Below are 12,940 nucleotides of genomic sequence, written 5' to 3'. Positions count from 1 at the left end.
TGGTCCACTTTTTTGGCGCGTTCCGGCTGGAAGGTGGGGCCGCTCTTCAATGGGGGCGCATGGACCTCCTTAGGTAATCATAGTGTGCACATATAACACACTTTTTCGAGCCCGTCTCAATTTTCCTTCCCTCTTTTTTCCATCAGGCTAGTGATGATGACAAAATCAAAATATGATAGGAAGAGGATGACCCCCCAAATAGGAGGGTATGATCTCACCATTGATGAAATCTGAAGCCACCAGTCTACATGACAATAATTTCTTCTTCTCTTTCACCTTCGAGTTCTCGCTGTCGTCGAGATGCTTGTGCCAGTGAGCTGCTGGTGTACCAGCAACCACTATGTCTCGGGCACTAAAAACAGATGGCGTGGAGTTGAAGAGACTCGTTCAGTACTTTTATGGTTTACTATGGGACGTCCTCAAGTAGATAGTTCGGCTGCTAGATATAGTGGAATTTTGTCTCGGTCCATGTTTGTGTGGATGTGCTGAAGAGAGGTCCAGGACTAAACTCAAGACCAGCCGTATTTCTGAAACACACTGCCTCTCTTATGTCGGTCGGTCGTCTTAACAACCAATATTATCCCCATGTCCTCTGAACGGCCGTCATCAGTCAACATGCTCGAAGCAGAAAGCAGCCTCTTCCCACCCACCACGGCGCTCTTGATTCACTCCGAATCATGCTGATTCCCATTGGTTGCCCCACTTCTTCCGTGCGGCTCTGTAACACAGGGCTGAGAAGTCCCAGCTGAAAATGCCCAGCAACGCATAGGCCATAGCGCTTAGACCTGCCCGGTACTGGGCGTCAGTTCAACACCATGGTCTGTAACAGAGCAGAGTCGGGTCAAGTTCCACCTTTACACTACGCTACACCACATCCGCAACTTGTCAAGCGGGCTGAAAGTCGAAGCATTCGACAACCTTCGATTATTCACTGCTTTTCGATTTTTTTTGCTAGCATCTTCAGGTGCCTCTCTCCCAAGCTTGCAAACCACGTAAGGGTATTTGCTGTAACTTGGTGAGCGGGGACGCCATGAGCTCCCCACCAGTTGCCATCTACCATCATCTTCCCGCTGTCCCTTCCCGGGCCTAAGCCGGTTGCGCACGTCGAATCGAAGGCTCGGTCCCAAAGATTCGACCCGAAAGAGAGATGGATTACAGCACTTCATCATCGGCCCTGTGGGCTGGCCAACCTCCGTCTCCTGAGAAGTCGAGCCAAATCCTCATCCGCGATTACCCCCACCGAGCCATTGCGATAGCCTCCAATACGCACGCCCTCATCCTACGACATAGCACAGCAGCAGCTGATGGGTTCGGTCTAATTTCTGCTCGCACACGCACAAACACCTTCGACAGCCTCTCGACCAAATGTATGGTCGAATTCTCACCAAAGTCGCATAATTTGCTGGACGACTATCGACCTCTCACACCGAGACCAATATACGGAACTTTGGGGTTGATATCTATCGGGCGCGATGTATTCCTGTGTGTTATTACACAGGCATCGAGAGTCGCGACAATACGGCCGGGGGAAACTGTGGAGAGGATAGAGGCTGTTCAGTTCTTTTGCTTAAACTCGGCTGAATACGACGACATTGTTGCTCTCGATCCCTACAATGATGCTGATTCCGATGCAGCGTCTGTGTATGGTCAGGGCTTGGGAAGAAATCAAATCGTGGAGCACCCTTGCCAGGAGTTGCAAAAGCTACTCAGCAATGGTACATTCTACTACAGCACCGATTTTGATGTCACAAATCGGATGCAAGACAGGTTTGTTTCACGTTTGGTTGTGTGCACCTCCAAGACAATACTAACAGTATCACAGACCGGCAGATGCTGAAGCATTCAACATTGACAATTTTGACGAGTCGTTTTTGTGGAATTCGTTCATGATCCGCCCACTTGTCGAGTTCCGTTCCCGTTTGCAAGAGCAGGCAAGAGAGGACCTCGATGCCTCGAGGATCCTAACTTCGGCTATTCGAGGTTTCTGCAGAAGCTGGGCCATCCCACAAAGTTCTGCCCCCCTGAGAGCCGGAAAGACAGGGTTACCCTCGTATTTGACCGTCACCTCCCGTCTTTCGTGTAAGAGGGCCGGGACACGCTTCAACGCGCGTGGTATCGACGACGACGGCAACGTGGCCAATTTTGTCGAGACCGAGACGACATACTGGAGCCCACGAGGTGTTGTTTTCTCATACGTTCAGGTCCGCGGTTCTGTGCCCGTGTTTTGGGAACAGGCTGCTGTGCTCCTTCCAAATCAACAAAAGATCACCATCACTCGGTCCGCAGATGGAACTCAACCCGCTTTTGACAAGCATTTTGCTGATCTGGAGAAGGCGTATGGGGCCGTTCATGTTATCAATCTTCTGGCAACCAACAAGCCGGGCGAATTCGAACTCACAAACTTATATCGAGTTGGCATTCATAACTGTCCTCTCAGCCGACCTGAAGGTGTGCAGTCGAGGGATCATGCGTTGCTGAGGGACACAGAGTATGATTTCCATGCTGAGACAAAGGGCCCCCAAGGTTATATGGCGGCTAACGAGATTCGTCGGTACATCGAAGGCTCAGCCGATGGGTTTGCCTATTACCTTGCCCAGGAATCAGACGAACCCGGGGACAACAATGGCTCAAAAAAGGCCGAAAAGTCACGCCGTTATGTTGTGGTGCTGCAGCAAGAGGGTGTCTTCCGCACGAACTGTCTAGATTGCCTGGACAGGACCAACCTCATTCAAACTATCGTTTCCCAGATGGCGGTTGAATCTTTCCTTGGTCATAGAGGGGAATATGCAACATCAGACTTTTGGTCTAGGCATTCTAATCTCTGGGCAGACAACGGCGATTCTCTTTCGAAAATCTATGCGGGGACCGGAGCCCTCAAGTCGTCTTTTACTCGTCACGGCAAGATGTCTCTTGCAGGTGCCATCGCTGATGTTCGGAAGTCAGCAACCAGACTGTACCACAACAATTTCACTGATAAGGCGCGGCAAACCACGATCGATACACTTCTTGGTAGACTTGTTGGACAGGCGCCAGTTGTTTTATACGATCCCATTAGTGATTACGTGGCCAGCGAACTGCAGCGCCGGAGTGGCGAATTTTCTACAAACGAGACGATAAACATCTTGGTTGGGACCTTCAACCTGAACGGACGCACGGACGGTATCGATGAGGACTTGTCAGTGTGGCTTTGTCCCCCTGAGGCTCGGTCCAAACAGCCAGAAATCATTGCCATTGGCTTCCAGGAGATTGTTGAGCTCAACCCGCAGCAGATCATGAACAGCGACCCAACGAGAAAACAAATGTGGGAGCAGGCTATTAAGAGAACCCTGGACCACAACTACAGCCGAGAAGAGAACGAAAAGTATGTGTTACTGCGGAGTGGACAGCTTGTGGGGGCTGCGCTGTTCATCTTTGTGAAAGCCTCCGTTCTCCATCACATCAAGAACGTTGAAGGAAGCGTCAAGAAGACAGGAATGTCGGGCATGGCAGGCAACAAGGGAGCTGTTGCTATTCGGCTGGATTTCGCCAATACTCCAATCTGCTTCGTCACGGCTCACCTCGCAGCTGGATTTGCCAACTACGATGAGCGGAATAGAGACTATGCTACCATTGACCAAGGTCTCCGGTTCCAGAGAAACAGGGGGATTGCGGATCACGGTCAGTTTGGCGACCCAACCTCTTCAAAAGGTAACATTGCTAACAATGAAACGTAGAATCTGTCATATGGTTTGGTGACTTCAACTACCGTATTGGCCTAGGCCTTGAACCGGCAAAGGAGTTGGTCAGGCAAAGGGATTTAGAGAGGTTGTTCGAAAACGACCAGCTAAATCTGCAAATGGTGGCCGGGCTCGCTTTCCAGTACTACTCCGAGGCACGAATCATGTTTATGCCAACGTACAAGTATGATGTTGGTACTGATGACTTTGACAGCTCGTAAGTTCGGACTGACACAGGCGATAGTTGTGAGGCCAGTTACTGATAACTCGAATAGGGAGAAAGCACGCATACCGGCATGGACAGACCGCATTTTGCGCAAGGGGACAAATCTCCGGCAGCTGGCCTACAACTCGGCTCCCCTGCGCTTCTCTGATCACCGGCCCGTGTATGCCATCTTCGAATGCAAGGTCGATATCGTCAATGAAAGGTTGCGAGAAAAGATCAGTCGCCAGATCTACGAGCGACGGAGAGCCGAAGTAGGCGGAGAAACAGCAAACCTTGCCACAGAGGAGTCGGATGAAGAAGACTTGATCGGGTATGAGGCTATCGAACCCGGGCTTCCGCCATCAAGTTCAGACCGCCAGAAATGGTGGCTTGAAAATGGAAAGATGGCACGCTCACAGATCAGCCCACCCAAACCCGAAAGCCCAGCATATATCACGATTCTTAACCCGAAGCGTCCTCCTAACCCGTATGCGCCAACGGATGAGCCGGATTGGGTTAATGTCCCAAGATCTGAATCTCGTTTATCATCCTTCTCAAGCATGTCAACTTCGCCATTTGAGCATGTTAATGTCTCTGCTCTTCTCTCATCTTCGGCATCAAGTACGACACCAAGAAAGCTGCCCCCTCCTTTCGATCCATCCACTCTGCCCGCCAAAGTTGGAAGAAAGCCGATCAGTGAGGATTCGAGGCCTACCCAATCAGATGCGGCCCCTCCTCCACCTCCGCCTCGCAGGCAAACTGGTTTGAGTACTGGATCAACCGTCAATAACCCAACCGCCGCACTGCACCAAAAGCGTGTACCAGTGGGGAATGGACTGCCGGTTCTGCCTCTTACTTCGAAGCCGACGGAGCCGCAGCAACAACAGCAGCCCACGCAGCAGTCTGCTCAACAAACTATTAAACACAAGCCAGCACCTCCTGTAGCGAAGAAACCAGCTCATCTTGTGGCCTCGTCGTCTCCCCCAAACGCAGATGACCATTCCAGCTCGATGTCGGACTTGAAGGCTTTGCAAGATAGCTTAGAGACTCCTCTGCCAGGCTTTCCTCCTCGCCGGTCAACCTCGACGGTTTCCGGGTCTCTCTCGAACGGTCCACCCTCTAGCAACGTGAGTTTGAGAGATGAGTTCCCACCGCCACCACAACTACCCCGACGAGCAAACACTAGTGCCAGCATCACCTCTTCAGGACGCTCAACACCCGCTGGAGGCATACCGCTCCCGGGTTTGGCAGGCCAGCCAGGTGGGACTGAGCGGAGACCGCAGCTACCTATTCGCAAACCGCTTGGTACGGCAGCGCAACCACAGACTGTGAAGCAGACCCCCCCTCCGCCACCGGCACCTAGGAAGTCGGCGATGACATCGACGGTCGACCTGTTAGGGGATGATACTGGTGTTGAAGTTGGCGGCTGGGAGGCTTTGAAGCCTTCAACTTGAACGAGCCCCTTGGCGTAATGGACTTGGTAGAAAGGGCGAAATGAATTTGAGTTTCATAGGCGTTCTGGAAAAGGTGGTTTGATGTCAAGGGTGGGAAGTGATATCATACAGGCTTTTGAAGTTGATACAGTATACAGGAATTACAGAATACAGAGAGGATGGGGTTGTCATAATTTTGTTTCTACTGTTTTCATGCCGTTGGAGAGTTCTTCTGGAGGTGCCATTCTAATAGTTATGGCAGCTCGGGAGCAATGTTTGTTGTAGCGCAGTTGAGGGAAGTTGGAGTATTTTATGGTTGTGGTAACCTTCGGTGTGGCTGAACGAAGGCGTAACTGAAACATGGTCGTCTGAGTGTGCTCAAAGAACACGAGCAGATGGCGTACACGCTTATCTCTCAACAACTGCTGACTCCGATGGTGTGAATCACCACCGGTCTGGCCAGCAGGGAAAATAAATATCTTGAAGTAGTTTACAAAAGGATAGACTAGTAGACCGAAAAGTTTGTTTGGGGAAGGTCTCATTTTTGGGATTCAAGGCCAAGAGATTTATGAAGATGGAGGGGGCATGTGGCTGCTTTCAACGCTCTTGGCGCGTCCCGAATCTGACATGGTTGTGATTGACTTGCAACATGTGGTTTTCTTGAACCAGATTTTTAGTCCCCAGGAATGCGATAGGAAGATGCTTACGGATAGGTAGCCTGGCATCTCTTACCGTGAAGACATCATCAAGTAGAAGGTGGCATCTTCCCACTGGTTTTGTTGTGATATATCCTAAGGGCTTTGAACAGCTGTAAAGTGATGGGTTGGTCCAGAACATTGGGCAGTACGTCATTGTACATCCAATGTTGTGCATCTGCCGCAGCACCCTCTTCTCTTTTCGCGTTTGGGATTTCTCTATCTGTGACAGCCGGGTTTTCTCCGACTCCCCGACTGTAGTTACCTTCTCCTTTTCAGCGCCACCCGCATCTGAGACTTTTTTGGGGGACAGGTTTGGGAAATATTGTTACGGTTTGGATAAATTAATTGAACTGGGCGCATCCTGCAGCGAGGGTTCACGCGACTGACCCGGTTTGACGGCAACACCTCACCCACCAACTCCAAGGGGAAATCGCACATCCCGACGCTAGTCCCGTGCTGGTGTAGCCCTGAGAAAGGCTAGGCTCGTCAATTATCGATCTTGTTTAGCGTTGGGGCTGGGGGTCTGTATCGACTTTATTGGTCCATCGTGACTTTTTCCAGGGCTCAACCAGGTCACTACCCCTCTGCCGAGGACCGGTGCGCTGGGGAAGGGAGCACCTTTTCAGTGGTGTGGTGCAGGGCAGTGGGGCTTGCAGTGGTTGCATGCGGTGGGTTTTTTGGTGCCGTGATCCGCCGCCGCACTTCTCAACGCGGTCCCCTTTTCCGCCTGCTTCCCAATGCTTTTTCTCCGATTTCATCTTTTGCAATTGACTTTGGAAGGCTTGGGGCTATCTTTTTCGGCGCCGGGAGAAAACGCTGGTCGGCCTTTTCTGAACTTCCACGCCGAAGCACGCAAATCAGCATCCCCGAAAGATTATGGCGAGGAGCATGTCTGTTGCTGTTTTTTGACACATCGCCACACGACGTCCAGCTGTGATCGTTAGACCGCCTCACATCACTGAGCCTCCTTGATAAGCGGAAACTGGAAGATATCCAAGCCGGAATTGGACAGGAAATGGCCTCGGACTAGTGTCACTGCTGGGCGAGTCGAAAGCAGGAACAGGTTCGGGCCTTCTGTCTGCCGGTCACGAGTCTTCGTCGTGATATTGAAGAGAACGTCAGTCAGGGCAGACAACACTGCCCACCCGCACGTGGATCACCAAGACCGAACTTGATCGAAGTTACCAGCCCATTTGCGCTTTCCCATTTTTTTTGTGCTTGGCTCCATATCAGACGATTCAAGCTGAGTGCTGTGGAGCTTTTTAAACTTTGGGGCGTTGCTTCTTCGATTTGGCCAGTCTAGCCAAGGGCCATACCAAGGTACCTCCAGCACGGTTGTCTACCGGTTGCTCCGTCCGTTCACCAAACAACCATCGCCATCTTCAGCTCAGTGTCCACGGTCGAATACGCTGCTCCCAAGTCCGCGGCGCGTTCATGCTTTGGAGGTGCTCTGGCTTTCCTGCCGCATCCCGGCCATCTATGCGCTTCTCCTCGTCGGCATAAAGACCACACAGCATTTCGACACTGCGGGTCGCTTCAATCGTTGACTCGATTTTCTCCCGTATACCCGAACATCGCCATCTGAAAGTAGCCGTCCTTTTTACCTATCCTATCCTTCCTGGATACATCGCTCCTTAGACCACACGCTTCTCGTATCCAAACACGATCGCTCCGGAAAGTGGCCGACTATGGATCGCTCTGGGGAATTCTCCTTCGGGGGGTCAACGACACCTCACCGTCCAACACCACCACTAGCCCTGTCCGAATTCATACGAGCTACGCCATATTCGGATGACTACAGCTACGTATACGATGCGCCCGCGTCTAACCCAGACATAGTGAAGGTTGGATTTACAAGTCAAGAACAAAAGTCGTTGGGTAGCCAGGTGTTTCAAGTTCAGGCAGACCAACAAGATGGCGCCTGTGAGAGCCCCGTCGACTCAACCACACGGACAGCCCCGACAGCAAGAACAGCTCCGGCGCAGACCCAGGAGCAACGCAATACGCCTCCCACACCACAGGAGACCAGTAATCCCGACTGGCTTTCCACAAGGCAACAACTCCTGCCCAGCCGAAATCAAGGAAAGAAGGCAGACTGGATCCGAGGGTGGAGCGAGGGTGTTGGCATGGCTGAGACGTACTGCCAGTGCTCAGAGATTATGGAGGTGGATGGGGGTGAAAAGGGTAGAAAGAAAGAGGCTGCTGAAAGGAACAAAAGCAAAGCACAGGGTTTTGGTCCGACGCCTAACGGTGATGCGAGACAGGAGGCGGAAGATGTATGTCGGAATTGTAGCAGGCCGCCATCGCCGCCACCAGAAGAGGATGGCAGTCGGGCTGGCAGCGAAAACAGCAAAATGCGGCCAGGATTGGGCTTCGGCAAGAAGGTTACGGACCTCTTGCGACGCGTCAAGCCGAATAGGATGGGCAGTGCGCATAAAAGGGACGCGGAAATCCGGGAGCTGACAAGACCAAAAAGCCAGCCAAAGTGGCTCTCAAACCAGAGGCTGGTCTCGACACCCACACCTAGGCCTACGCAGAAATCACTTAGCATGGATATATTTCCCGGACGCCGCCCTACCGCCCAGGCCGCGGTCATCACGCCACCATCTGATTCCAGTCTCACAGACTCGTCCGCCGCCCCACGGCCCACCCCAGGAAGGATATCATCCCGCTTGGCACGGGCAGCGGCGCTGCTACAACGCTCAAAGCCCAATGAATAGGGACCATGGATGCGAACTCTGTACAACTCATCGAAAGATAAATGTCGGCGGTTTTGCGACTAGGTGTTGAGACTTCTCGACAAAGCTGGGAGATTTGTTCTTGGTGGCTGCCATGGGCAAGAAGTGTACGATGACGTGGGGCCTCGTCGTTCCTTGGTGAGAACTTCCTGCGGGGAGAATCAGCCTTGGGACCCTGGGAGGGATGAGAGAGGCCGCATGAAGAAAAAACGACCAAGACGAGGTCCATCACCACCGACCCCATTATTACAACCTCATAATTCTATACGTGGTGGCTACGGGACATTTCCGGCCGCGCACACATCATCTTCTACATACCCTTACCCTCCCTATAGTAGAGAAGGAAGGGAAGATAATAATATTAATCATTACCCCGGCAACATTGATCCCACTCGTCGCTTGAGAAGAACAACCACTGACAGAAGCCGTCATGGGCTGAGGAGGAAATATCGCGGGGTTGGCGATCATTCTCCGGGCTCAGCAGAGAAGAGGCAACAGCAATTTCAGTATCCGGAGCCGGTGTTGGATTGGGGGAGGATTATTCGCGGTCCAGCGGCGGATAGGCAGCAGTCGAGCCGGCAACATCTACCAAACATTCGGGTTCGTCATGATCGTGGTCGGTGCGAGTTTTGCGATGATGGGGAGGTGGAACTGGGTCATCATCGGCCGAGATCTCCATCTGTGTTGTCGGCGGAGGGTGAGGAGGATGTGAGGATTGAGCTGCCCCCGGTGGAAACGGATTTTGACTGGATTGATTGGGAGGAGGATATTGCTGCTTGGCCTTTGCCGGAGTGGTGAGATGTTTCTGTTTTTTTTTCTTACAAGAGACAATAGCGGAGACTTGTGTGCGGTGGTTGATTTGTTGAATATATATATGCCCGCTCATCGAGGAGGTGGCTGAGGACTGGAAGTTGGGATAAGCATTGTTCGCATTGTGGTTCAGCATTACACAAAGCGAAAGAGAAGAGTTTTGTTTTTGTTTTTGGTCTGGCTTTTGAGGGGTGGGAGCGTATATAGGGGAGATGGGGGTTATTAGTTTGTTTTCTGGTTTGGAATATATATTTGGAGGCGGAATAAGGAGAGAAGGGAGGAGGGGTGGGGGGGGGCGTTTACGGATGGCTAAGCCAGGAGTTCGAAACAGCGAAGGGGGTAATAATGAAATTGGGGCGCTGTGAGAAAGCAGATTTAATAATATTACATAATACCTACCTGAACAAACGAGATCCTGAGTGGTTGGTGATTTGAGTTTGTGAGGCTTATGTGGTGGAGGTTCAGATAAACTTTATTTGAAATTGACATTCACAGTGTCAGTGGCTTTTGGTTTTTTCCTCCTTTTTTTTTTTCAGACTGCATGTAGAGGGGCAGTTACAGTGCAAAGGGGAGTTCACAGTTAGGACTAGCACAGTAGCGATGTGTACTGTGGTGATCATGGTTCATAAATAATCCACATAGAAACATGCGTCTTCCTAAGCCCATAAAATATCTAGGCACCAACTTGCCTGTAACGACAAAGGGACGTGATCGGTGGAGGAGATACATCAAGGCTCGTAGAATGGGACATGTGACACTAAAAGAGGTATTCGGCTTAAATGGGTTTCATTTCCTCGCCAGATAGAATGGCGAGCGACTTCGATGGGTGGCTTGGCCTTTCCTCCTCCCCTCGTCAGAAAACTGGAGATTTGAACCGACACAACTCCGAACCAAGGGAAGCAAGCAAAGTTGTAAAAAGGAGACTCAAAACAAAAACAGAGGTAATAAAACGAGAAAGCACCATGCCCTGCATTTTCAGTTTCCCCCTAACATCAACCAACTCCCTTGCGCAGTCTTGCCCTTGCATGAACCGCTAGTGCTATTGCTACCGCATAGCACTGCACCCGCCCAACCGGCACGGCCAGACGATGTAGTCCAGTCTCCGGCAACTAAAGGTCTGATATTGACCCACATCGCCTCCAATTACAGCTTATCAAGCAACCAAAACGAGGTGTGGGGTCCCGAGAGAACCTTCTCGGAATGTTTCGACGATCCCGTCATGGACGAGCCGCTTAATTCTCAGGTGCGGGCTCAGCAGCCTTCTCCTCAGTGGGCTTCTCCTCGGTCTTCTCCTCCTTGGGAACCTCGGTAGCCTCAGGCTCGCCGTTATCGGACGAGGTCCAGAGGGTAAGGTTATCCCTGAGAAGCTGCATGATAAGGGTGCTGTCGCGGTAAGACTCCTCAGAGAGGGAATCGAGCTCGGCAATAGCATCATCAAAAGCCTGCTTGGCGAGGTGGCAAGCACGGTCGGGGGAGTTGAGGATCTCGTAGTAGAAAACGGAGAAGTTGAGAGCCAGACCCAGGCGGATGGGGTGGGTGGGGGTCAACTCGGTCTGAGCGACATCGGTGGCGCTCTACAAAAACACGAAAAAAACGGCACGTTAGCAACTATCGAGTAGCATTTGCAAAACCAAAAACAACTAATCGTACCTTGTAGGCCTCGTGCGCAGCAGTGGCGGCACCCTTGCGCTTCTCACCGGAGGCGAACTCGGCAAGATAACGGTGGTAGTCACCCTTCCTATAAATCAAGTCAGTCAGTCATCCAAGTCCAAAAAAGAGGTGACGTTCATGCCAGCGCAGAATACAACGTACATCTTGTGGTAGAATACCTTAGACTCGCCAGAGGCAGCGTTGGGGATAAGAGCCTCATCGAGGACATCAAGAACGTCCTGGCAGACCTTCTCGAGCTCGCTCTCAATCTTGGAACGGTACTCGCGAATGGTAGGGACATGCTTGTCAGAGCCCTTGGACTCCTCCTTCTGCTCGATCGAGGAGATGATGCGCCAGCTGGCGCGGCGGGTGCCAACGACGTTCTTGTAGGCGACGGAGAGGAGGTTGCGCTCATCAACGGTAAGCTCACCACCGAGCTTGGCGACCTCTTTCATGTAGCCAACCATCTCATCGTAACGCTCGGCCTGCTCGCAGAGGCGGGCGAGGAAGGTCTTGCTACAATTTTTACACTCGGTTAGTTCTCGCTGCAGGCAACGGCGGGGTTGAAGCTGTGGCGGCCACAGCTCCAGCACTGAAGCAGACGAACCTTTCACGCTACATATTGAGAACAGAAAGTTAGCAAAGATTCTAGTAGGTAGGAGAGGGCATGCCAGAGGCCCAGGAGGCGCCCTATCACGACACGGCTCAAGGCCGGGCGTTCGGGAGGGGAAATAGGCGGGCTTCAGACGGTGGGCGTCGTGGGTCAAGGGTCCAACGTACCTCGGTCGCCATTTTTGTTATATGTGTGATGTTGAGTGCGCAAGTCTCTCGAGTAGTGGAGGATTCCGAAAGGAGAAGGTAAGAGCAGGAGGGTCGCGTGGACAAGTCGCTGGTAGATGGAGATTTGTTTTGGTGTTTTTGCGAAGTGGTAAGGTCGGAAGCAGGTTCAAGTGCTGGAGCCAAAGGGACTTTCGGGGGAGGTCAAATCGGTCTCCCCCTCTCTTGGGGCTAACGAAGCGCAGCCTGGGGGGCCCTGTTTTTTTTCGGGGGCAGCGGTCGAATGAAACCGCCTGTAGAGTGTTTACACGTGACCTATGATACCACCTTATTTCCCACGGAATTGGGAGTCCCACCCTAACAGAGACAAGCACAAGCAACCCTCGCCCAAGGCCTCCCGACCCCACTATCTGGATCACGTCTCGTCGTTTGTTGGCGGCTGCCACTGCCAGTGCTTTCACCTTGAAGACAGACCTTCTCGACCTTCTTTGATCCGCCAGCTTCGGCACTTGGACGTCGGGATATAAATCGAAACATCCGAGGTCTTGAATTCTCCCTATAAAGCTTGAGATGGCAGTCGTCACCTGGTCTTTAGGTAGGTTGGTCCTGAAATCGCCATTCATCTCAATGGAGTCATCGTTCTCCACCTTATGGCCGCCTGAATTCCTTTTTCTCTGGATCAGACAATCACAGCTCCCAGGGAATGTCTTGGATCTACACTAATACAGGCGGCCCCGGTAACTGGACAGCTCCGGCAGCCTCCCGCCGTCCATGCATCACCATCGTCAATCCGATGGCTCTACATCTTGTCCCTATCATCGGAGGTTGAGACGCAGGCAGAGATGGCATGTTGGTGAGGGGCAAGCCCGCAGGACGTCACGCAACCAAAGGGACCTTCATACGCGCAAAACTC

The 12,940-nt window shown here is 52.1% G+C and overlaps 3 protein-coding genes across 3 annotated transcripts; 2 read left to right on the top strand and 1 right to left on the bottom strand.

Moving 5' to 3' along the window:
* The first annotated feature begins 151 nt into the window (after window positions 1-151).
* syj1 (Inositol-1,4,5-trisphosphate 5-phosphatase 1) lies at window positions 152-5,916 on the top strand. Its single transcript, XM_062907275.1, has 4 exons — window positions 152-1,767; window positions 1,823-3,657; window positions 3,714-3,933; window positions 3,992-5,916. Exons 1-4 carry the CDS (start codon window positions 1,148-1,150, stop codon window positions 5,373-5,375), a joined length of 4,059 nt encoding a protein of 1,352 aa, XP_062770223.1. The 5' UTR covers window positions 152-1,147; the 3' UTR covers window positions 5,376-5,916.
* Window positions 5,917-7,740: 1,824 nt separating this feature from the next.
* Window positions 7,741-8,772, top strand: QC763_107104 (uncharacterized protein; the record flags this gene model as incomplete). The annotated part of the gene is made up of 1 exon (XM_062907293.1): window positions 7,741-8,772. One exon carries the CDS (start codon window positions 7,741-7,743, stop codon window positions 8,770-8,772), a length of 1,032 nt encoding a protein of 343 aa, XP_062770222.1.
* A 1,640-nt stretch (window positions 8,773-10,412) lies between these two features.
* QC763_107100 (uncharacterized protein) lies at window positions 10,413-12,529 on the bottom strand. Its single transcript, XM_062907292.1, has 3 exons — window positions 11,413-12,529; window positions 11,251-11,338; window positions 10,413-11,174 (listed from the first exon to the last, which is right to left on the bottom strand). The coding sequence occupies exons 1-3, from the start codon at window positions 11,715-11,717 to the stop codon at window positions 10,833-10,835; spliced, it is 735 nt and encodes a 244-aa protein (XP_062770221.1). The 5' UTR covers window positions 11,718-12,529; the 3' UTR covers window positions 10,413-10,832.
* Window positions 12,530-12,940: the final 411 nt, after the last annotated feature.

Source organism: Podospora pseudopauciseta, chromosome 1, assembly GCF_035222475.1.
Source record: "Podospora pseudopauciseta strain CBS 411.78 chromosome 1, whole genome shotgun sequence".
NCBI lineage: Eukaryota > Fungi > Ascomycota > Sordariomycetes > Sordariales > Podosporaceae > Podospora > Podospora pseudopauciseta.
This window is presented reverse-complemented; position numbering and strand designations above follow the sequence as displayed.